The sequence below is a fragment of the Phoca vitulina genome, unplaced genomic scaffold (assembly GCF_004348235.1).
Source record: "Phoca vitulina isolate PV1807 unplaced genomic scaffold, GSC_HSeal_1.0 scaffold9, whole genome shotgun sequence".
Classification (NCBI taxonomy): domain Eukaryota; kingdom Metazoa; phylum Chordata; class Mammalia; order Carnivora; family Phocidae; genus Phoca; species Phoca vitulina.
Genome location: NW_022589712.1, coordinates 41,250,186 through 41,276,689, shown reverse-complemented (window position 1 = coordinate 41,276,689; position 26,504 = coordinate 41,250,186). Strand labels below are relative to the sequence as shown.

The following is a 26,504-nucleotide window of genomic DNA, read 5'->3' as shown; positions in this document are numbered from 1 at the left end:
TCTTGAGATTACAATTTTTTAAGAATATCTTAACGAATTTTTGAAAATCATTCTGAATCAAATGATAAGAATAAAATGTGAGATACACATTAGTAACAAAGATTATATAAAAAGAATTTTAAGTGGAAATATCCATTTAACATTATAATTATTCTCATTTTAGCACAACTGTATGTTTGCTACATGCTATGCATTAAAGTAAAGTGCATGAGTTAATGGGAAAGGTCACAGCATACTGCTAAGCAATTCTTTGAATCCTATGCCCAGAATCAGGTTTAGCCATCAGACAGATACCTAAACACACTTCAGTGAAATAAAAAAATTCTTTATCACATCTGTGGAGCTAAACACAATATAATTTGAAACTTAAGAGTTACCAGACTAACTGCAGACTTTGCAAAGCACACTATTTTATGGCAAGTACTGATCTTGAAATGCAAAATTATGCCATTAGATCCATACACTGGAGGCTTTTAGATTAACTACTTTTATACTTTGTATGCAAAAATTACATCGCCAAACTATCTGGAGAAGGTTCTGGATTTCTACTGATTCCAATAGACTCGTTTTGCCCAGCAACCCTTATAAACAGCACTATGCACTTCCAAATATTTTGAGGGATAGGCTATAATCATGGAATAATACTAAAAACTGATCTACATACGGTAGTTGAACCTGTGGCTAAAATCTCATTGGCACATCTAACTAACCAAACAAGTGTAGCTGAACTTGCATAATTACTAGAGTGACTATTTATCTCAGTATGACCAACCACTTCACTCGTTGTCAATTCACTGAAAATTCCATCATCTATAACTCAAGGAAATTAGTTCATATCATGAAACGCTTAACTTTAAACACAAATTAACTCTAGAATACTACTGTCCAGAAAGTAAACCATAAAATATTCTTTTCATCTTAAGTGGATCTTTTTATTTCAAATGATAGACCTGGAATTTCTAGAAAGGATTTTAGATTATAAGCTGCCTCCTTTTAAACATATTTATTCCATGGGGCTGGACTATGACACAGACTATAAAAACAAAATGTATAAGATATATGTGTGTGTGTGTGTGTGTGTGTGTGTGTGCACATACAAACTACAAAGGGACATGGGTTTATCTCATGAGGAAACACTGAGGACAGATTGTTCAGGGATACTTGGGCATTGACTAATTTCTCCCTTGGCACTGCTATCACAACAGAAGCTGGTTCCAAAACTAAGGCAGCTCAGTGTTTGTAAACATGCAAAATTTCTCCTGGATTCATTCTTTTTTAATTCTTTTTTATCTTGTATCACTGCTAGCATATCATCAGATCATAAGATAATTGCAATAGAGACCCAATTTTTTCCCAATCAATCCATCTTGCGTGGAACCACCAGAGGCTTGTTCCTTGAACACTTGCTTATTCAAGAACTAAATCATGGCTCCCATCTCCCTACCCCATGAAGTTAACACTATACTCATGGGTTTCAGGCACTTTACAATCTTACTGCATCCAACCATATCCACTTTTTATACAAATTATAAGCACAGTCAGACTATTTTTCTCAATGTTCTCAAGTAGTTTATATTCACTTTCCTCTATATTTTTTAAGAAAACTTATTCTGTATAATTATAGAGTCTCGGGAAGTTGCGAGGATAGTACAAAGGTAGAGGACTTCTTCTATCCCTTCATTTAGGATAGGTCTGCTGTTGACAAATTCTTCATCTGAGAATATCTTGATTTTCTATTCCTGAAGACTATTTTCAATGCATAGAGAATTCAGATTAACAGTTCTTTCAGTGCTTGAATGTCATGCCACTTCCTCTGTCCTATCTTTTCTGGTGAGAGGTCCATGGTCAATGGTATTGATTTTCCCCTGTAGGTATGATGTTGTTTTTCCTTCTCTGCTTTCAAGATATTTTTGTCTTTAGTTTTTAGAAGTTGACTATATTGTGTCTTGGTGTGGAATTCTTTGAGTTTCCCTGTTTGTGGTTCTTGAATCCATACTTTTAGATTTGTGTTTCTTGATAAATTTGGAAAGTTTTTAGCTATGTTTCTTCAAATACATTTATAGTCCTAACCTCTTCCCAGGTCTCCAATGACACAAATGTTAGACCTTTTGTTATGGTTCCACAGGTCTCTCGGTCTCTGTTAATTTTTTGTTTTGTTTTGTTTTTCAGTCTATTTCCTCTCTGTTGATACCTTCAAGTCACCAATTCTTCCCTCTGTCCATGTTATTGTTGAACCAATCCATTTAGCTTTTTATTTTGGTTATAGTATTTTCACTCCTAAAATTTCCTTTTGGGTTTTATTTCTTTGCTGATACTTTCTAATTTTAAATTTGTTGCATGTGTGAGACAAACACATGTGTGGAGGGGAAGAAGGAGGTCTGTCCCTGTTACCACTGAGTGATAGTGAAAATCCTTAACTCTCTAAGTCTCTTCTGATACAATCCTAGCAAGGAGTGGCAAGGGGTCCCATTACTGCCAGGTAAGGATGGAAGTCCAAACTGTGCCCAAGTCTTGCTAGCAGGATTTTCTGTGGTGTTTGGCTGGATTAAAGTGGTCACTTTCTATAAAAATGTGTCCTGATAGACTACCCCTTTCCTGGTCCTTTTCGCTAGAGAGTATGCATTTATTGACCCCACCTTTTTATCCTGCATCTGATGGTGTTCTTAATCACTCATTCTACGATATATGAGGCAAAAAGAAAATCTAGGGAATTCATCTCTGAGTTGCCAATAGATTATGTCACTATTCTCAGAAAATACACTTTCTCCAACAACAAAATATAAACATTTTTATTTCCCACTTTTAATTTTATAACAGTTAATATGAAAACCATAAAGTATGGCTAATAACGTAGACAATTTTAAATTACAGCTTTCAAAAAAATCTACCTTATATTTCCATTAGAACCTTTTTCTTAGACCTTTATTCAAAATAATGCTAATTTAAAAATGATGATTTTTAGAAAACAAACGCACATATAAATATTTGAATATAAAACAATTTATTTGCTAGTTTAGGAAACAGCTATTCCCTCACAATAAAATTTCAATTTCCTTAAGAGTGACTAAATTTACTCGGCTAGATGTGGCACAGTTTCAAAATATGTGTCAATAAAAAAGTCAATAAGGTTTCCAAAAATATAGCAGTATGGTATAGTGAAAGCTGGTGAAACTGAGCAAATGGTTACCTGGATAAAGGCAGATCAGTGTTCCAACTGCTTACCAAGACCTCTTAGTTTAAAAGAAGTTTAGCAGTTTCTCAGATTTTAATATTTTTTGGCAGTTCTTGTGCTGCCTACAATTTTACTGTCATTAGGAGGTGAGGGTCGGTGGGCCTCTTCCTCCACCTTCTCTCTGGCCCCCAGCTTCCCTGCATTTCAGATTATAATTTTTGTTTTCCAGGATCATAAGTTTCTCAGAAGTCAATGGACTTCTGGGGTCAGTATTATGTATTCTAGACATGTCAACACGGGTCTTTAGGAAACACAGCTTTCATTAATATAATATTCATACCAAAAACACCACAAAAATTAAACAACATACTCACCACTTCCACTGAGTATATCAGGTTTGGCCTTCATCATTTTACAAAATTGTCTTCGGCAGTTTTCTATCCACTCAGTTTGTTTATCAGACATTTTGAAGCATAATAGAAGTTTGCCAAGATCACTGTCTAATAAGAAACACAACATGTTATATTATTATAATGAGATGCTAGAAACACCGAAAAATAAGTATTAATGTTAAATATATAAACAGTTACAAATTCCAGAAGTAGTATATAGCTTACAAAAGAAAACATTTTTCCGTAATTACATCTTATGCCATCAATTATACTTATTAAAATCCTATAAAATGAATTTATTAAAACCTCATAAAATGGATTGATTTATAACCATAATTCTTGAGTGTTTTTCTTATATGAACATGATTCATTACTGAGTATTTCAAGCAACAGACATCAAATAACAGATGTGATAGATGTAAGATTTCACTACATAGATTGACATGAACATTATACTCCTTTCTCATGCAATTCAGACACAATTTGATTCATTTCTTTAAAAGCAAAAAGAAAACATAAGCATAAAAAATTTCTAGTCAATTATTTATTTCTACTTCTTGCAAAAAATTATACCAAAAATGAGTGGTGCTGAAAGAGTATCTATGGCTAAAACATAACTTCTTTCTAAGCAATTTCATGAATACATGGCAACTTCCATCTAATTTTATTTTTCCCTTTTACTTTAATTTTATTCCCAAGAGACTTTTCCATCTTCCATTTTAATATCATTCCCATGAGATTTTGTATTAGAAAACATCTATAAATAATACACTAAAAAGGATGTAGCTATCCTTAAAAAAAGGATATACAAGTACTTATCCAAACAAACATATATACTATCTTCCCCCACACATATAAAGATTCAAGGGGGAGAAAAAAAGAAGCAATAATGTTTTCTTATTTTCCAGAAGATCATGGTGAAATAAGTAGTCACATAGACTCATACCTTTAACACTTTCCTTGAAAGACATTTGGGGATCAAAAAGGAACAAGAGCCTTCTGAAAATAAAGGGTCAAAGTCCTGACTGCCCCTGCCCAAAGATGTGTCTGGGAACACTAACACTACAAAATATATCTGCCAAAGCTCTCTTTGGGCTGATAAATCCCACCAGGAAGATAACAGTGGTCAATCTAATACTAGAGAGAGTTTCAACCAACTCTTACCTTCTTAAAAAAAATAATATTATTTTTATAATAATAAAGCAAGTCCTTACTCTTACATATTTTAAAAATTAATCTTTCTACCATACCAACTACTTTCATTTTTCCATCCAATCTTTGTAAAAATACATTTAAAAAAATATGTATGGAGTTCCTCCTACTTGGCTATAATAATCAAGCCAAAGTCCCTTGCCCTCATGAAACGCACATGTCATAAAGCATATGCTTATATATATATATATATAATTAAAGTTATTAAGTCAAAGGAGAAAATGATTCTTTTTAATAAAAACTCTCAAAACCTTTAACATAACTCAAAAAATACCAAAGCTGATAATTTTGTTTAATTATATTACTAATAACAAAGTTATAATGTTAAATGTATCTTAATATGAATTAGGCAAAATACTTGATTCAACAGCATTAAAATAATTTTTATAGTTTCCATGTAGAATATCTACATTACTTCTTTCCCAAGAACTAACTACCTAAAGCCTAGTAAGAATCACTGGTGGCATATGATTGCAAAGACAAATGTAGCTTTTCATCTCTGTTTCTTCCTCTATATCATCTTTTCTATCCATGTATAACCTGTCTTTTATAACTACTACTATGTCCTTCAAGTAGAAGATGCCCATGTAGCTCTTTTGTAAATTACCTGCTCTTGAAAAGTCCTATATTATCCATTCCCTCTTCCCTCCTGCCCTACACCCTCCTCTTGCCCTCCTATCCTTTCACATTAGCTATTCTGTTTTGCTTTTTATCATCTCATTCTAAGAAAAAGAGCACAAGGTACCACAATTGTAAACAGTGCTGAAGCAGCAGATGTGGTGTGCATGTGAATCTACCAGTTGGTGGAAGGGTTAAAGGATCCACTTTACCTGGAAATTGGAATTTAGGCTGAGCTAGAGACAGAGTGACTACAAAGACTCCTAGAGACAACTTGGTAGCCTTTATATATATCTGGTTACATTTTCTCAATCAATGAGAGTGTGAGCTTTTCAATTTGCATTCCTCACAGTTAAAAGTATTTAGTGATTTGATATAATGTTAACTGAAAAGGTTATACATGGATAGAAAAGATGATATAGAGAAAGAAACAGAGATGAAAAGCTACATTTGTCTTTGCAATCATATGCCACTAGTGATTCTTACTAGGCTTTAGGTAGTTTGTTCTTGGGAAAGAAGTAATCGTATATCTGTGATATTTAGGTTTGAGGGGAACAATGATTCTTTTATTTCCCCCTCCAAATCTGGGACTAACAGAGTAGTAGATAGGAGTAGATAAATGGAGTCCAAGAAATCTATGTTAGTACTGAAACAGCTAAAGTAGACACCGTTACTTAGATCTGCTGCCATATGAACTCCCAAATGTCTTCCCTGAATTAAACTAACCTATTCAATCACAGACAATGATAGACAACCAAAGGCCTCTGCTAACTAAAATGTACCAATATAACCTAAAGATAGGCTAACATGAAAGTACACCTTACACAAGTAGGCTAATCCAAGATTTTCCAACCTTCTCCCAAGTTTCCCTACCAAACATTCTTCCTACCTTTGTGCCGAATAAGTGGGCAAGGACAGAGAAAGGCCAATGGTGTTAGACCAGCAAAGGCTCTTGGACATAGAAAATGAGGCAAGAGGAAATGGAATCACAGGAATGGTACTACAGGAATATAATAACTCTGTATTAGTAACTATGCGAGTAGAGCAAATATGAATCTGATGTTTTCCCAAAATTTCTATGTTCATAGTAACACAAAAGAATTAAAACCCAGAGTTTTGCTTCTGGCCATGATGGAGGTACTAGGAATAGACTTGCTGTCCTGCTGTAAACAACCTGAAAACTGAATAAAATATAACAAACAGTGGTTTCCAAACGTTGGGCAACAGGCAGTACAGGACTGTTTTGCCTGAGAAAAGGGAAACTAATGTGGTGAGCTTTACAACTGGCCTTTTATCTTGAAGGAAATTTCAAGATCACTATGCAGGATGGGGATGCTATGGAGGTCTTGCAGAGTTGAAGGGACAGAAGTCAAATTGCAGAGACTGAGGAGGCTAAAAAAATTTGGGATCATAATACTGAAGAGGAAGAGCAGAGCAAAGAACTACAGAAATCTGTGTAAGCCTTTGTCAAGCTGATTGCAAAATAATCAGCAATGCAAATGAAGAATGAGACTCCACAAGGTTGGGGAAAAAAACAGTTGGGAGCTTGTAAAATGAACAATTCGCAGAATATACTTAGCGCTAGCTGATGTCCAAGTTCCAGAGTGAAGAGTCCTGTAACTACCAGGATAGTCCATAAAGGTACCTTAGTAATAGAGTTAAGTTTGCAATAAAGGCAACTCTACACCCAACATAACCAAAAAATGAGAGCCTTGAAGGATCAAACTGATCCATGAATAACTTGACAGCACTCTAAAAAATGTCCATTACTATTTAAAGAAAAACAAAATGAATGAATGTGTGTGAATGAATGATGTGAACGAATGATGTCTGATACTCAATAAAATCACTGACATGAGAAAGGGGAAAAATGTGGCTCACAACCGGTAGATAAATCAACTAATAGATCCAGAAAGGACTAGAGTGATATGATTAGCAAAGATTTTAAAGCAGCTATTTTTAAGTATTTAAAGAAAATGTGAACAAAACCAAATGTTTTGGTACAATTTAACCAAATTATACTTTATCCATACTAGAACCCCATTCAGTAAAAAGAGATAGCAAATGGTACACATAACAAACTGGATGCATCTCAAAACCATTATGCTGAGAGAAAGAAACCAGGCACAAAGTATCCTATATGATTCTATTTGTATGAACCGCTAGTATAGGAAAAACTAATCTTTGGTAGCTATTCTCAAGCAGACTTTGTTTTGCTCTCCAGAAGTTACTTCAGCAGTCTTTACAAACATTTCTGATTGTCATACCTAGGAGTGGGGAGTACAGAAAGAGTTCTACTGGCATCTAGTGGGTGGAGACCAGGGATGCTGCTAAAAATCCTACAAGGCACAGAACCAGACCCTCTGGCAACAAGCAATTACCCAGCCCAAAATATTAAGAGTACTGAGGTTGAGAAATCCTAATCTATAGGGGGGGGGGCGGGGGGGGAATCAGTAATTGCCTGAGGCTGGGAATAGAGAGCAGTCGATACAAAGGGAACTTTTGTGGGGTCATAAAAATGTTATATATTTGATTATGGTGGTGCTTATGTGTGCGCAGACATGTCAAAATTCAAACTCTTCTTAAAATGGATGTATTCTGTTGATATAAAAAATTGATTATACATACATATATGTGTGCGTAAATGTGGGGTATAATTGAAAGTGACAGTGAATAAAAGCTTCTAAGCATATTAGTGCCTCTAAAATATGAGCAATTATAGTTCCTAATTTGGTATAAAGTCTATATAAGAACTCAATAAACTTTAATTAAAAGTATGGGCATGTATAAAATGATTCACATGAAAAGAACCCTAGTCACAATTTTATAATAAAGTGTTTTAAAGTATAAATTTTTAAAATCCTCATTGTTATATCTTCTTATGAGGTTCTGGCTCCTTTCTCTGTGCAATCCAGTCTCCTGTAATGAAATAAATATTCACTTCTTAGGGTTAAATGAGAAAACAGTTGATCTATTTCACCAGGAAGAATCCAGGTTTATATTCTACACACTGAACACAATTTCTTTCTTAACTCACATTTTTTATTCAATTGTTTTTATATACTTCTTACCCTACAGTATTATTTTTAGAGAAAGTACCATATCATAGTTTAGTTTCAGTGTATTAATTATACATCTAGTTATGAAGTTACCATGTTCATCTACTGTTTTGTTTTCCCAAGAGCGGTTTGGTGTGTCTAGTAAGTATATGCTCTTCTTCTCTTTGCTCCTTCAGACCACTATGATTTACAGACAATGCAAAGTTGGAAGAGAAAGTAAAAAATCTTTTTTAAACTCATTCCTTAATTGAGGAAAATGGAAAAAAAAAGGGGGGGACATCAAGTTTCATGTTCACCAATTATAGTTCATATCTAAACTGAAATTCTTTGTTATGGTGAGCACTATAATCTTTTCATACTTGAGGATACTGTATAATTTTTTTCTCAAAAGATTATTACATAGAAATGCTATATTGATTATAAGATTACTATGGACAATATAAAAGGAACCTCAGTTTCAAAGGGAGGAAAAAATATAAGCTCAATATAAGTGCAGAGAAAACCTACTATTTACACGGAAAACTTTTAGTACTTCTTTCCTAAATGCAATTGTGAATGCCCACTTTACACAGATTATCATAACAGATTCTGCAAAATAAACAAAATAAATGGAAGATTTCATAAACTAACTAGCAACAGATTCCTAGGTTTAATTTAGATAGTCACCTTTGTCTTATCCTGAACCTTAATTGTGTAATAGTTCCTTTCCATTTGTATTTCTGCTTGTCCTCTTCCATGTAGTTTAACACAGTCACTTCAGTTTACTTTTATTATAATAAACAAGGGAAGACTCTGGAGCAGTCTCTGAGAAGCAACTGAAAATATGCCCAAATTCTGTATATTAGTTCTCTGTACATCTCTAAATTTGGGAGTATCTAAATTCATTACACATTTTCATTTTATTTGAACTGCATGGGCTCTTAACACATGACATCTATATTTTACACAGTTATTCCTCACTGTGGAATTATATCACTTTTCCTTTTTTAAAATATGTGACAATCGGGGCGCCTGGGTGGCTCAGTCGTTAAGTGCCTGCCTTCGGCTTGGGTCATGATCCCGGGGTCCTGGGATCAAGCCCCGCATCGGGCTCCCTGCTCTGCGGGAAGCCTGCTTCTCCCTCTCCCACTCCCCCTGCTTGTGTTCCCTCTCTCGCTGTGTCTCTCTGTCAAATAAATAAAATCTTTAAAAATAATAATAATAAAATAAAATTAAATATGTGATAATCATTTACTATAAAAGAAATGAGTCACATTTCAAGAAACGAGGAATTCGTTTTCCCTTATCATCTGCACTTAAACTAACAGGTGATCTGTTTTCCCTGGTTGCTATAGATATGTATGTTTCCAGCATCAAGTAGTAAGTACATGAAAATAACAAGTTTTATTATTCAAAAGTAAATACTTACTCTGATTTATAAGCTAAGTATCTCAACAGCTGCATCTCAAGATTTCCTACATTGAAAAGAAACCATAATCTCATACTCCCAGTCCCCTCAGTTACCAGAATGATGTCAAATAAAAGTCATTTACCTTTACCTGCAGAAAATAAATCTTAATTGCAAGGTTAGAAACAATAAGAAAAAAGAATAAAATGTCTGATTTGAAATAAAGGCCTAAATAACTAGTTGATAAAAGAGAGAATTCATCACTAAAAATTTTATAGACTGACTATATGTACAAGACATAGTTCAAAAGCTTTTAAAATCAGAACAAACAATATCCATCATTATGTTGTACTCTATTTTATGTAATGCCTTACTATTTTCAAAGTACTCTTACATAGTTTTCCTATAGCATTCTGTTCTCAGTTGACTGGAGAAGGAATGGTTATCCTAAATCTTACATAATCTATCAGACTAACAATGAAATAATCTGGTCTACTCAACTTGTTAGTTGGGTAACTTTCCTTCTTTTATTAAAATGTAGTTGCTGTTACAGTTCATTTCATTCTCCCTTTTTTTCCTCTTGAAAAGTTTACTTCTACATATTACGTAGGTAGTATTCCAATTTTGATCTATACTATTAGGATTACATAATGGATTGTTATCCCATTTGTAAATTTAAAAAGACAAAAATAATTCATCAAGGACATGGGCATGGACTTAATGTCTGAAAAGACAAAAATTATCAAAGTGTCAGCAAGAAGTAGCATCAGTGAATAAAGAATTAAACCCAGTACGGACACAAAATTTATTAAACAAAATCAATATAGATTAATGAGAATGGTCTTGTTAAAATAAGAACATTGTTCCAATGACAAAATTACAGTATTTGTAGTTGAAAAGGCTAAATTGTAATATCTTTTAATGCAAACGATTTAAAATACCAGCATGTCTTGAGAGCTAGGATAAAATATGCAGGCATTAAGAATGTAACTACAAAACCCATCAACTTTATTTCTCATTCACTGCACAATGCCTAACTCCAGAGACAGAGACTATAGTACTCTTGTTCTTCAGTTCCAGCTCTAATTTAGAAACTTTCTCTATTAATATTTGTTTCTTTCTATTGAACAAAATACATCGCAAAGATTATTTTATAAATAGTAGTCTGCAATTACAAAATGTTCAAAATAAATTTATATATGATACCTATCAAAAAGCCTTCTCTACCCCCAAACATATTATTAAACATTGCCAATGGTTTGCATTTTTGTTTATGCTTTTATAAAGAACCAAATCTATGCAAATAATATAGATTTAATACAGTGGCTTAGATTCAAGTTTCTCACCTAGGAATGGTCCTAACATACATTTGATCAGTACGTGGAACCTAATTTCAACATATATTTTATACTGAATTCATTCAGAGCTGAAAATGTACAAACTAAAAAGTAAATTTTAATTGGAATTCACTTCAATTTTATATGATGTCCTCCCTCCTTTTCTTATTAATTTGAAGAGAGAAAAACTACTTCATGTTGGGGGGGGGGGATACTACAGTGAGATAGTTATATCTCACATATTATGAACTTTAAAAATGACCTGTTTTCTCATATAGGAATAATGTCATCTAAGAATATCCAATTAAAAATATCTGAGCAATCAGACTATAAAGATTTTAACATTATGTGGTGCATTCCATTAAAGGGAATGATTATCACCAAGGAACTTACTCTTTTATATAGTATTTGAAAGAGAATGTTTTGCCAGGCAGAAAATCAATTTCCTATCAGATAAGTAAAAATGCAGCAGAGGAAGCAGTAAAGTTAAGATACTGAAACTACAAAAGATTAAATTTGAAGTAATTACAGAATAAAGGCTGTACATTTTTTTGGTTATTTTTTTCAATTGTGGAAAAAATGAGATGTAATGCTAACAGTGTATACCTTTTATGTGCTATAAAAACATAAGGTACCACTTTGTAAATTATAAAATAACTATAATAAAGGTGTCTACTTCATGAATGACATATACAGAAGTCTAGCTCAAGGGGCTTTCTAACTGCAAAGCTATTGATGCTCTAAAAAAATGAGTGAGATAGGGGCGCCTAGGTGGCTCAGTCATTAAGCATCTGCCTTCAGCTCAGGTCATGATCCCGGGATCCTGGGATTGAGCCCCGCATCGGGCTCCCTGCTCGGTGGGAAGCTTGCTTCTCCCTGTCCCATTCCCCTTGCTTGTGTTCCCTCTCTTGCTGTGTCTCTCTCTGTCAAATAAATAAAATCTTAAAAAAAAAAATGAGTGAGATAAGAGATCATTCTAGGTTTGAGTAAAAACTTCTCAATTTACATATTAACCTGAAAGGAATTCCCAACGTCCACTGACAAAGATTTGGAAGATAGTGTTTGATGACAGGAAAAATAGAAAAGAAATTCAATGTTAATTCATCCATTAATTCAATAGACATTTATTGTTGTCTACTACCTAAGGCAGGCAACATTTTTGTCTCATGGAAGTTACACTCTAGGGCAGCTGATAGTGAACAAATACATAAACTCATAGTAAGGTACAGTGCTAATAGTGGAATCCACAGATAGCAAGCCAGAAGGGAAGAAGTATGTGTTAGATAAGGTGGAGATAAATTCTCTGAAGAAGTAACATTCAGATTCAGCATAAAAGGTTAAGAAGGAACTACCTGTGTAAAGAGGAGGAGGTAGTACTCCAGGAAAAGGAAACATCAAGAGCAAAGGCCCAGAGGCGTAAACTTAATGTATGTATGTATGTATGTATGAAAGAAGTTCCCCAATCATATATCCCATAAGGAATTTATATCTAGAATATATAAAGAACTCTTACAACTCAATAATAAAAAGACAAATAATTTAAAAAATAGGCAAAGGATGTGAACAGTCATTTCTCTAAGAAAGATATATAACATGAAGAGATGCTCAACATTATTAGTCATCAGGGACATGCAAATCAAAACCACAATGAAACTGCACTTCACACCCACTAGGACGGCCAGATCACAACACATGATGATGATGATGATGATGTGGAGAAATGAGAATCTCATAATACTGTTGGTGAAAAGGTAAAATGGCGCAGCTGCTTTAGAAAATAGTGAGCCAGTTCCTCAAACTATTAAACATAGAATTACCATATAACTCAGCAATTCTACTTCTAGGTATATATTCTAGAGAAATAAAAACATATATTCACGCAGAAATTTGCACATGAATGTTTACCGCAGCATTATTTCTAATAGCTAAAAGGTGGAAACAATCCAAGTGTCCATCAGCAGATATAAATATATAAACAAACTGTGGTATTTGCACATAATGGAATGTTATTTAATTATAAAAAGGAATGAAGTACTAATCCATACTACAACGTGAACGAACCTTAGAGACGAACCTTGAAAACATTATGCTAAGGAAAAATGTCAGTCATGAAATACCACATACTACACTATTCCATTCATATGAAAAGTCCAAACTAGAGAAATCTCCAGAGACAGAAAGTAGATTAGTGGTTGCTTAGGGCTGGGTGAGAGAAGTGGGGGAAGAGGGAATACTGGTGGTGAAAACGAGGTGGTGAGATGTTCTAAAGTTGTTTGTGGTGATGGTTGTACATATCTATTAATATACTAAAAAATCACTGAATTGCATGCTTTAAATGGGTGAATTATATAGTACATTAATTACATTTCAATAAAGCTGTTTTTAACAAAACAAAACAACAAGACCCACAGGGTTATGCAGAGTATGTAGGTCAATTACTATAGAGAGAAAGGCCATGAGAGAAGTCAAGGGCAAGGGAGAGAAAAGAATGGGAAAGTGACACATTTGTTTATACAGCTGGCTCCCATTAGCTGTTACTGTTTACTTATTAGAAAGCCCAAAGGAGGTAAACTCTTTCTTGTTTTGTTTCGTTTTTTGTTTTTTAAGGAAGGGCCTTTGGAAGGATATATGGGTAAAGAGTGACATGGTGGACTTGCAAGGAACATGCAGAAGTTCACTTGCATTAGGAGTCACTAATATATTTGAGGTTTTCAATGAGTAGCCATCTGAATTTCTAAGATCAAAGAAAAACAATGCCACGTGGCCCTGCTGCCAGTGGCCCTGGGAGTCAGTGCTGTGCTTTTACTGCTCAGATGGCCCTGTCAGGAGTACGAGAAACATACAAGCCATGACACAAAAAACTCACTCTCTACTTTGAAGATACCAGCCCCAGCTGAGTGAATACAGATCCAAATGGTCTCCTGATAAAGACAGGCATTCCACCGTAATAAGGTATATAGAGTACAGATGTAATCTAGATTGCTGATTATTTTATAATTCAGCCTGAATAAACATTATAAAAGTAATTTAAAAATAAATTGAATATAGGATGCTAGAAAGGAAGGAACAGCAAATTTCTCACCTTCAGATATCTCTCTAATGCTTCCAATAACCAGAGCATGCTATTTAATCCCTCGCGCCATTTTTATTTCTCAGTATGAAAGTACTGGATTTCTGTTCCTCTTTAGGGAAGGAAGTCCCATCCTGGACACACCAACATGGAATGGAGTAGAGCAGACTGGCCGATCAGGGGTATAACAATAACTCCTGGGAGATCTAAGTTTAGCTTAGGAAGACAAAGCAATCTGTTTTGTTTTCTTTATCCCATGATCTGTTTCATATAGAAAAGACATTATGAGTCAATCTCCAGTAGTTCACTTTAACAGCTCCTGAACACACTAACCCGTACTGGCTTTTAACCACAGCACGACTCTCCTTTCTCCCACTCCCCTTTCCTTTTTCTCTGCTGCACAGGTAATAGTAAGTTACTGCACTCACAGCCTTCTTCCAATTTATCTAAACTCTAGGGTAACAGAAAGGTAATATTCCAAGTTATTTCTACCACATGGAAGATAATTTTTTCATGTGTGTAAGATTATTTATATATCACACACCTGTGATACATACACACGTGCGCATGTACATATATACCTGTACATGCTTATATATGTATACACATAATGTACATATATACGTACACAAATAGATAATACTAATCACTAGCTTTTAAAGGGCTTTTACATTTTAGTATGGTGACCCTAAAATGGTGCACAAAGAAAAATAACTGAACCAGATGATGTCTCAAGATTCTTATTTACAGATGAAGATAAATTATTTAATAGCTAACACCAATGCCAATGAGCTAACAAGAGGCAATTTAACAGATGAGAGATGCTAACTGTAGCAAGGAGGATAAATGTAGAAGCTGGGAGACAAATAGAGGATGTCACCATGTGCGCACAACCAAAGTTGATTTTTGCCCCCCACAACAATGAAATTATATCCCAAAATTTTGCAGCACAAATGACAACTAAAATAACACCTATCAGAATCAATGAATCATTATTTTCAAATAAAAAAAGCAAAATGGAAAGTATAAGAACTCCTGCCTTCAAAATAGCTATGTTTTAAAGTATTATAAGCTTAAAGACAGTACATTTAAAATTGTACAATGTTTAGTTTATTGAACTGTATTTAACCAGAAACATACTTTCAATTTAGCTTTATAGGTGTTAGAAATTCATTGGCTCCATTTTTCTCATTGAGTTCACAGAGATATCTCTGTGATGTACATTCTGGATTATCCACTGGTGCCTAGATCATTCTCTCCTGCTTAACAAAACTAGAACCACTATTATTAGGAGGAAGTATTAGGTACTGCTATTAAATTGAGAATAATGTCTTAGTCAAACACTTGTGTTTTAGGGACAAAGAGAAAGACAACAGAAGTTGTTGTCCACTATGGTGGGGAAATGTGGAATTAAAGAGGTTTGAAATGGTACTAAAGTAAAACAGCATTGACAGGAATGAAGCCACAAATGTACTGGGCCTTGTTAGCGATGGGAAGCCATTGGAGGGTTTCAATTAAGGAGTAGCGGGATGCAATGAACATTTCAACAGCATTACTCTGGTTGCTGTGTTGAGAACACACTGACTACTTGGCAGATTACTGCAATAATACAGGTGAGACAGGAGGGCTGTCATGCAAGAAAGGGATTTCAGATAAGCAGAGTCAAGAGCATTTGCTGACAGATTAGATGTGGGTATGAAGACAAAGAGAAGTCAAAGAATGCCTTCAGGTTTATTGCCTAAAGAACTGGAAGCAAAAGTTGCCATTTCTGAAATGAGTAACAAAACCAAAGGAATAGATTTTGAGGAAGTATGAGAAGTTTATGTCAGACTTGTTAGATGTGGTGTGCTTATTAACCCTCTAGCAAAGGTGTCAAAAGTAGGCAGTTAGATATGAATGCAGAGTTGAGGGGAGAGACAGAGGTTAGGGATATAAATCTGACAGCCATCAGCATACTGGACAGGATTTTAGTCATGAGATGAGATGTTCCCCATGACTAAGTACAGCTAGAAAAACAGGTGACTTAAGAACTGAGCCCTGGGGCACTCCAAAGCTTGGAGGTTAGAGGGAAGTGAAAGATCAAAGGAGACAAAAGAACTTGCCAGAAACACAGGATGAAAATCCCATCATGCATTTTCTAGAAGCCAAGTGAAGAAAGTGTTTCAAAAGAAAGGGAGGGAGTGAACATGTTAAATAATAATGTTAAATCTAGTAGGATGAGGACTGATCTACACAGTAGATCTAATCACAGTGTAATGGTAGGGGTGAAAGCCTCTTTAGCTTTGTGGGTTCAGGAGAAAATGGAAGGAGTTACTGGAATACCAAGATTAGACAACTCCTTCAAAGAATTTTGCAAGAAAAAAAGGACAGAAATTTAAAAGTGGGTTCAAAAGAAGATATTTTAAATATGGAAGAATTAACAGCATGTTTGTCGGTTCACAAAGAGCCACAATGGAGACCCATCCACAACTCCCCCCAAAAACAGCAATAAAGGAAAAAGGGAGAACTGTTAGAAGCATTATCTTTGAGAAGAAGATGGAATGTAGCAGCCAGCCTTTCTCAGTAACATTGGCAGTTTATTCATAGTAACAAAAATCCAAAATTAGAATAGATTCAGCTAAGTGAGTTGGTGTTTATCAGGAGCACATGAAAGATTTTTTTCTGTTTCTATCTCCTCAGTAACCTAGAAAACAAAATTACATCATCAGATAGGATGGACAGGGATGGAGTGAAGGTTTGATGAGAGAAGATTTTAAAATGATCATCTAGGAGAATACGGACCTGGGGACACCATGTATGACTGCCCGGCAGTATGATGGGCCCACTTACAGTTAATAACCATTCTGCAGTTATCTTCTGGGCTAGACAGAGATGCTATTATTACTCCCTTTTCTAAATCACTCACAAGAGTAGAGCAGGAATAAAATTATATTCCTCTGTAAACCAATTCCTAGGAATTGATGTAGCTTTTCTTTTCAGGAAGTGTCCATTTAACCTTATTTTTCTAATTTCTGTCTGCCTTGTTCTGTTTAAAAAATAAGGCACATTTTTTTAATCAAACTATTTTGAAGAACCAAATAATCAAATATGACAGTCACATAATAAAACTGATAATGAATGAATTTGTTGTTCAAAAAATTAATATTAATTTCCAAGTGAAACTCAGCAAAGACAACAATGCTTTATTATAACAAGGAAAGGATCAGGAAAAGGGCTGGGGTACCAAGAATGGATCATGTCTTAATATATCATTTCATCTCCAATGCCTAGTGAAGCACCTGATAATTAGCACTTGAGAAAAACGTTAAATAAAGGAATGAGGGGGCAAATAAATGATGAAACCTACAACAACAATGACAAAATATAAAGGCATTAAGAAGAATGAAAGTAGGAACAGGAAAGCATGAGAGTAACAGATTGAGAAAGGCTTGGGTTCACTGAAAGATGTGAGTCAGTGGGGTAAAGTGTTCAAAATGGTATTCTCTCAAGAGTTTTTTCTTGAAAAATACTTCCTATCACTCACACATCTCTGAAAGCAATAGATTAGGTTGCACAAGAGGAAAACAAAGGCAAAATTTTTAGTGCATTATAAAGACAAATATTAACTTTAGGGGCAACTGGGTGGCTCAGTCGGTTAAGTGTCTACCTTTGGTTCAGGTCATGATCCTGGGGTCCTGGGATTGAGCCCCACATTGGGAATCCCTGCTCAGCAGGGGGTCTACTTCTCCCTCTCCTTCTGCCCCTTCCCCTGCTCATGCTCTCTCTCTTGCGCTCTCTCTCACTTAAACAAATAAAATCTTAAAAATCTTAAAAAAAAAAAAACTTAAAAAGCTCCCTTTCTCTTTCCCTAACCCCTAAGTAGATCAAAATAAAAAACAAAGCACAATTTTTGTTTCTATGCAACTGTGAGAAATATAATGTATATCTCAAACACTGGATAGAAATAAAAACAATACATATCAATTGATGGCTTCTTATAATTGTTTCAAAGCAAGTAAATGTAGGAAAAAGTGAAAGATACATGAAGTCTCACACAAACATTTTCTCAACAATCACTCCATAAAATTTTAACCTATGTTAAATGAATCTTATACCTATTTTTTTCCAGCACAACTTCAATAGTATTAAAGAAGATCACACTGATAAAAGATTTAACTTCTCAAATTAGTGAGTAGTTTGATCATATATCTTCATATTTCATCTTAGAATTCTCTAATCTAAGAACGGTTTGAATTTTCATTGCTCTCACAATAAAGTCTTGAGCTACACTGGTCTTACGGCTGACCTTGGCATACCAGTTGTCTTACTTCTGGTCTCTCTTGCCCTCACATACCAAATCTCAGACATCCTGAACTACTCACAGTTCTCTGAATATAATTTGCTCCTTTCAAGCCTCTCTGCTGTTTTCCTTTGTCAAAAATGCTCTTATATTACCCAAAAACACATATTTTGTGCCTTGCTTTAAACTTTGATTTTCTTTGGAAGGGTGTCCTGCATATATGCTATGCTAGCAGGCTACACATTTGACTAGTTCCTATCACACTGCACTACCATACAATTATCTAATTACTTGTATGTAGTCTCCAAAAGTTCATGAACTCGTCTGAACTTTTATTATATTTATATAATTTACATTATATTTATATTTCAAATCTTGAGGACCCAGAACTTATGTATGGCATGCAGATACTAAAAAATATTACTCTGCTGAATAACGTCCTATGTATCTAGAATTCATCAAAAATCATAACTCCTTTTTTTAAAACAAAAAGGTTCTGATAAGAATTATTCAATATCATACAAATAATTTAGTAAGAAATTTACAAAGAAATAGGCATAAATATATCTATATACACAAGCTGAATAAAAAATAGTATTAATCTCCCATAATACTACTTTATCTTTTTTCAAATTATAACCACAAAAGCACTAAAATAACATGGCAGTTGATGGTAAATATCTTACCTTGTTTTAGATCAGCATTTCTTGTAACTTCTGAAAGATAGCAGTTAGGTAAAGGATATGATGAAAACATTGGCCAAGGATATGGATCATCACCCTAATAAAGAAGACAAATGGGGGCGCCTGGGTGGCTCAGTTGGTTAAGCGACTGCCTTCGGCTCAGGTCATGATCCTGGAGTCCTGGGATCGAGTCCCGCATCGGGCTCCCTGCTCAGCGGGGAGTCTGCTTCTCCCTCTGACCCTCCCCCCGTCATGTACTCTCTCTCTCTCTCTCTCATTCTCGCTCTCTCAAATAAATAAATAAATCTTAAAAAAAAAAAAAAAAAAAAAAGAAGACAAATGACTTCAGGAAGTAATATAAAATATTGAATTTTAAGGCTTTCTGAAATACTAATTTAAACTGGCTTTTGTTCATAGATACTAGAGTTGTAACCTAACTAACCAAAACCTATTTAACAATTACAATTCAATACTCCAAAGGATAATAACTAAAATGAAATGTAATAGAAATGACATTACACAAGCCCTGAAGACAAATATATGGTAACTTGTTCTAGCAACTAGGACTGATAATGGTAGCCTTACTATTTTTTTTTCCATGAAAGAGAAATTATAGTCTTCAAAAGAAACCTGTATTTCCTATATTGAAATAGGAAACAAATTCAAAAAACCAAACTGTTTATCTTGTATTGTCAATCATTTCTATCTCATCTTTCCCAGACTGACAAAGCAAAAATGTACTTAAAAAAAAAAAAAAAAGCCCTTCAAGGAAAAGCCAATGTCTATGAATATTGATGAAAGTACTCAATATTGCTAATTAAATACAAAAAAATATCTTCATCTAATAAAAATTAGGTATCATGAAAAACAAAGACATTGAAAGTAAACATCATAGACACAGAAAAATGACAACTTTTTAATGAAACTATAGCCTACTCTGCAACACAAACTAGCACTTATGACCCCTCTGTCACAAAGAATGCTATTTTCATTTTAAAGTGTTTATTTGTATCCTACAGCTTTTCTATTGACAAATATTCCTCTTTACCCTACTCACCTTCTCCAATACCCTTGGGGGCAAAATACGTTCCATGGGACCACCAATAAAATTTATTCTAACAAGAACATGATTCCTCTCTACCGATAAGCCATCGATTATGAAATCCCTGAAAAATAAACATACCAATTTTGTTATCTTAATTGAATATGATTTAATTCCAGAACCAACAGTGGAATGTAAAGAAAAAAGAAAATTTTCTATAAAAAAGTCTGGAAAATGATTAACAATGTATCACTTAAAAAGGGCTAAATTCACTTTATCTTACAGCTTTTTTTGTCAGAAAGCAAAGAACTGATGGAGATATAATTGATATAATCAGATAAATATTATGAAATAATATTTTCTTGTCAAATGTTACTGCATTTAAAGAAATGGAATTAAGACCTACATTATTTCCACAATGACTTTTTCACATTTTTAGTAAAGGTTCCCTTAGGTTCTAGACTCAGCACCTTAAATTCAAAATCTAAATGTTGCTTTTGAGCAGGTTCCACACTTCCTGCAGCTGTTAATACCATCCTTCTATATCAAATCTAGAGAATTCAGTAATGTGCCTAGTCTTCTATATTCTTCTAAATCCCAGCTAGAATGGAAGCACAATTTTTTTTTAATTACTGAGATGAAAACAATACCAGATATTGAATGTGTATTCAATAAATGTCAGCCAAATTGAAGTAATGACAAGTGTAGTAGAAAAAAATCATCAAGATATTACCATAACCTCATTTTGCAATAAACAGAGCTTATGAATATGAATTAACATAATTAAGAGAATGGAGTAAAGAGTTACTACAAGGGACACGAAATCAAACATTTTGTTTAATGACTCATCTTACACATGCAGCCTGAATTTAAAGGTGATACAACTTCATGGAACTATCAATAAAATCAGGTCAAAAAAAAAAAAAAGCTAAATTAAACAAAAAACTCAGAAAGCAGTACTGTTCAAGCCTTCCCCACGAACATCTATCACAATCTTTCTAATGGTGACATTTATATTTTAATTGCTTTTTATTCTGTTATTCAAATCTGCTGAATTCAGATAGGGGAAAAACATGAAACTATACACACAAAATTACTGTCTTAACAGAGCATCTGTAAAGAAAACTATTGTTAATAATATTGTCTTAACAGTTTTGTTTTTGTTTTTACCTGTGGCTTTCAGAGGTCTCTAAGATATTTTCTTCTTGAGCATTTAGCAACGTTTCAGATACTTGATACTGAGCCTCTAGTAGGAGAAGAGTGTCTAGATCACAGCATACCACACTTAATAACCTATATAAACAGGAACAATAAAAACAGATTTTATAAAATACATTCTAAAAGTTTAGAAACTTTCTTGGTGTCTCAAAGTAATACCTACACATGGAAATACAAATTTTATGAGAAAGATCACAGTTACTTCAAATACATTTGTAATAATTTTGATTAGTAATAGACTTCAAAAGTTTTTCTCTTTGGAATATTATTTAAAGACCATTAGACCATTAGAATGGGCAATTTCTAATCCAGTTTTTCTAAAAAAATTATCTAAATCTAGGACTAGTAAGTTCTCACAACTAATTTAAAAATTATATAGGGAACATTAGCAAATCCATAAAAACTGCAAATTACCACCACTTTTTATCAACAATTAATTACATAAGGAATGACAGAATCATTTTGCTACCAATCCAGGAAATGTTCACTAGGTGAAATGTCAATGGCTGACTTTATAATAGTCAAATAAAGCTGAGAATACCAAAACACACTGATCTCTCTCTAAACATGCATGATTTCCACCTGTCTCTCAACATTGCTAAAAGAAAGATAAGTGGAAATCATGTGGATCTCATTGTGATACAAGAGGACGTACACCGCACAATCTATGAAATATTCTTGCCAAGAAAACTGAACCTGAAACTAACCAACAATTACTATACATTACACTATCAGTTTACAGGAAATACAAAAATCAGAGAAATATATTAAAAGATGACACAAGGAGGAAAGAGTCAACCAAATTAAGAATTTGGAAAATCCCACACATCATTATATATTATTTCTTCTGGGGAAAAAATATGAAAACCAGATAAGGTAACTTACAAATTAAAAGCAAATGTGAAGATTTTGTTCTGACTGTGATTCAAGCAAAAACTGTAAAGTGCATTTTTGAGTCACACAGGAAAATATGGGATAGGTACTAGAGGAGATCAAGAAAATGGTGTTAAGTTAGCTGTAACAATGACAAAGTGGTAATGCTTTTTTTTTTTTTATAAACAGGTCTTATATGTTAGAGATACATACTGAACTGTTCATAGGTAAAGTGGCGTATCTGGAATTTGCTTTAATGTACTTAAGAAAAAATATGTATGGGAGTGAGAGCTAAAACAAGATTGGAAAATACTGATAATTGATAAAAACAAGGTACGTGAACTTTCATTATATTATTGCTCTTTCTACTTTTTATATGTTTAAAAATTCTATGATAAAAAAGTATATAAAAAAGATAATGTGAAGGTAACAGCAGGGGCTATGGTAGATTGAGTGGTTAGGGACAATTTCTCTGAAAGGCGGCATTTGAGGAATCAGCAGATCCAAGAAGAAACTAACCTTCTGATCACTCATTTCCTGATTTATCTTAGAGTTATAGTCAAACATGAGCATAAAGTCATACTTATAAGAACATTTATTGCTGAGTGGTCATAAGAGTAAATAAAAAATTTTAAGTGTCGACTCATAGAATGAAGTTCAAATGTTTGGAGTAGATTTTATAGTGGTATACTATGCAGAAATTAGAACAAAGCAGCTATATATGTTTAGATAAAGAATTATCTCCAAAGTATGTTAAGTGAAAAAGGAGAGGCACAAAGCATTGTATATAGCAGTAGCCTTTGAACAAAAATGGAAAAGCATTTGAATATACATAAATATATATTTGAGTCTTTTTTGTTTTGTTTTTGGGGTTATTTTAAAAAGATTTATTTATTTTGAGAGAGCGAAAGAGAGCATGTGCACACAAGCAGGGGGAAGGGCAAGGGGAGAGGGAGAGAGAGAGAATCTTAAGTGTGGAGCCTGATGTGTGGCTCGATCCCATGACCCTGAGATGGACCTGAGCCAAAATCAAGAGTCAGACGCTTAACTGACTGAGTCACCTAGGTGCCCCTAAATACATATATGTTAAATTTTACACAGAATCTCTCTCCAAGGACAAAACAACTGGTAAGAATTGTTAGCTTTGGGGATGGGGAGGAGATCTGAGTGACTGGAGAGGAACATACTCCTCACTGAATGTCTTTTATAGTTTTTGAATTTTGGTGCAACTGCATGCTTTACCTATTCAATAGCATCCATAGAGAGAAAAAATGTTTGGCAGATGCCTTTAAGAGTCAAAAATGGCAAGAGGAGTTAAAATCGTGGAGTAGTAGGAAGACGTTATGCTTCCCTCATCCCTTGAACACAGCTAGATAATTATCAAATCATTCTGAACACCCAGGAAATTGATCTGAGGACTGAAAGAACAGACTGCACAACTAGAAGGAGAAAAGAGGCCACATTATGGAAGTAGGAGGTGTGGTGATGTGATTTGGGGAAGAAAAGAATTGTGGTTGCTGCAGAGAGGAGGGAGCCCTGATCACGGAGAGATGAGAGAGAGAGAAAAAAAAGAGAGAGGCTGAGAGAAAGCACACAGGGGATTACACAAAAACACTTCCTCAAAACACTGAGTGCAAAAATAAGAGGGGCTGATTATCCCAAGTTTTTATAAACAGTGCAGCTTCTGAAGTCTTAGAAGTCCACACCACTGCCAGGATAAACCTGAGGGGCATAGCAGTGCTTGTAGAGAAGGAGGGCAGAGGCCCCGGAGCTGATGGCATGCTCTGAGGATCCCCTGGGTCATGATGGAAGAAAGTTCCCCTTCTTGGAGTGCATTTGGGAGAGGTGGCACTGTCTATCAGGAGACAAAACAGCCGCAGGTGATATTGAGCTGCCCTGGTCATTACCATATGAGCAGAGATGTCTGCTGAGGGCAGCTCATCTGGATGTGGGCTTTTTGCCACACTTTACCATAAACTCCAAACTCCTGCACTATCATGCAACTGCTTTTCTGGGACAAACTGGTACTAGCCACAGCTCGGTGAGGCCCTCCTCCAGAGGATCAGTGCCAGGTCCCGAAAATTTGGAGTTTTAAAACCCAGCCGCAAGCCTCTGATAAAACACAAGAGCACTAGGCCATCGGTGGGCAGATGGCTTGGACACAGACAGGGTGAAGGCAGGAATCTCACGGAAGCCAGGGACACCAGAGGGGAGATTGTTTGTTCTTCTGTGAGGGCTTCCTGAACAGTGATGGGTGTGAACTCCTCTGTCCATGAACAAGAGCAGGCTGACACCATTTTCACCCCTCCTATCAGCACAGAAGGACTTTAGCAAGAGGCACAGTACACACAGTGGAGGCTTGAGCAGCTTACACCACACCCTGCCCCTGTGCTCTGCAAGTGCCTTTTTAATAAGGCAAGTGTGATAGAGAGCCAGAGCAGCAGCAGGGCCCTCCCCCAGAAGACCAGCATAAACCCTTGCATGCACCAGGTCTACTGATCATAGAGCGCTGCAAAGGTTCAGCTCTAGTGAAATTAGGACCAGGAACAGCTTTCCTAACACACAAAAGACAGACATAGACAAAATGCCAAGATGGAGGAATTCATCCCAAAAGAAAGAACAAGAAGAGGTCATGGGCAGGGAGCTAATCAAAACAGATATAAGCAATATGCCTGAACCAGAATTTAAAACAACAATCATAAGGATACTAGCTGGACTTGAGGAAAGCACAGAAGAAACCAGAGAGACCCTTACCACAAAGATAAAAGACCTAAAAACTAGTCAGGCTGAAATAAAAAATGCTATAACCAATATGCAACAGACTGTATGTAATGAACACAAGGATGGAAGAAGCAGAAGAATGAATAAGTGATATAGAAGATAGAATTATGGAAAATAATGAACCTGAAAAGAAGAGGTAAAGAGGGCGCCTGGGTGGCTCAGTTGGTTAAGCAACTGCCTTCGGCTCAGGTCATGATCCTGGAGTCCTGGGATCGAGTCCCACATCGGGCTCCCTGCTTGGCAGGGAGTCTGCTTCTCCCTCTGACCCTCCTCCCTCTCATGCTCTCTGTCTCTCATTCTCTATCAAATAAATAAATAAAATCTTTAAAAAAAAAAAAGAAGAGGTAAAGAAAAATATTGGATCACAAATACAGACTTAGGGAACTCAGTGGCTCCATAAAGCATAATAACATACATATCATAGGAGCCCTAGAAGAACAAGAGAAGGAAAAAGGGGCAGAAGGTTTATTTGAGCAAATTATAGCTGAAAACTACCCTATCTGGGGAAAGAAACAGACATCCAAATCAAGGAGGCATAAACAACTCCAACCAAAATCAACAAAAGCCTGCCAACACCAAGATATATCGTAGCAAAATTGCAAAATACATAGATAAGGAAAGAATCCTGAAAGCAGCAAGGGAAAAGAAATCCCTAACCTACAAGGGAAGACAGAGCAGGTTACAGCAGATCACTCCACAGAAACCTGGCAAGCCAGAAGAAAGTGGCATGATATATTCAGTTTGCTGAATGGGAAAAATCTGCAGCAAAGAATATTTTATCCAGCAAGGCTGTCATTCAGAATTAAAGGAGAGACACAGTTTCCCAAACAAGCAAAAACTAAAGGAGCTCGTGAACACAAAACCAGCCCTGCAAGAAATATTGAAGGGAATTCTTTGAGAGGTAAAGAAAAACCGAAAGCAACAAAGGCCAGAAAGGAACAGAGAAAATCTCCAGAAACAATGACTTTACAGGCAATACAATGGCACTAAATGCATATCTATCAATAATTACTCTGAATGTAAATGTAATAAATGCTCCCATCAAAAGACACAGCATATCAGAATGGATTAAAAAAAAAACAAAAAAACAAGATCCATCTGCATGCTGCCTACAGGAGACTCATTTTAGAGCTAAAGACACCTCCAGATTGAAAGTGAGGGGATGGAGAACTATCTATCACACTAATGGACATCAAAAGAAAGTCAGAGTAGCCATAATTATATCAGACAAACTAGATTTTTAAACCAAAGACTGTAACAAGAGATGAAGAAGGGCACTATATCATAATAAAGGGGTCTATCCAACAAGAAGATCTAACAACTGTAACTATTTACAGCTCCCAACTTGGGAGCACCCAAATATATAAATCAATTAATAACA

At 35.0% G+C, this 26,504-nt stretch overlaps 1 protein-coding gene across 4 annotated transcripts in view; it reads right to left on the bottom strand.

Annotated features, from left to right (window-relative positions):
* The window catches only part of TBC1D32 (TBC1 domain family member 32), a 199,939-nt gene that overhangs the window by 50,964 nt on the left and 122,471 nt on the right, over positions 1-26,504 (bottom strand). For all 4 annotated transcript variants that reach the window (XR_004299994.1, XM_032407977.1, XM_032407976.1 and 1 more), the window contains 4 exons: positions 21,422-21,544; positions 20,267-20,375; positions 19,213-19,306; positions 3,547-3,672 (listed from right to left, as the gene is read on the bottom strand). Coding sequence is in view for 3 of the 4 variants with exons in the window: in XM_032407977.1 (XP_032263868.1) it covers positions 3,547-3,672; positions 19,213-19,306; positions 20,267-20,375; positions 21,422-21,544 (452 nt within the window). In the remaining variant the exon portion in view is untranslated. The remainder of the gene's footprint in view (positions 1-3,546; positions 3,673-19,212; positions 19,307-20,266; positions 20,376-21,421; positions 21,545-26,504) is intronic.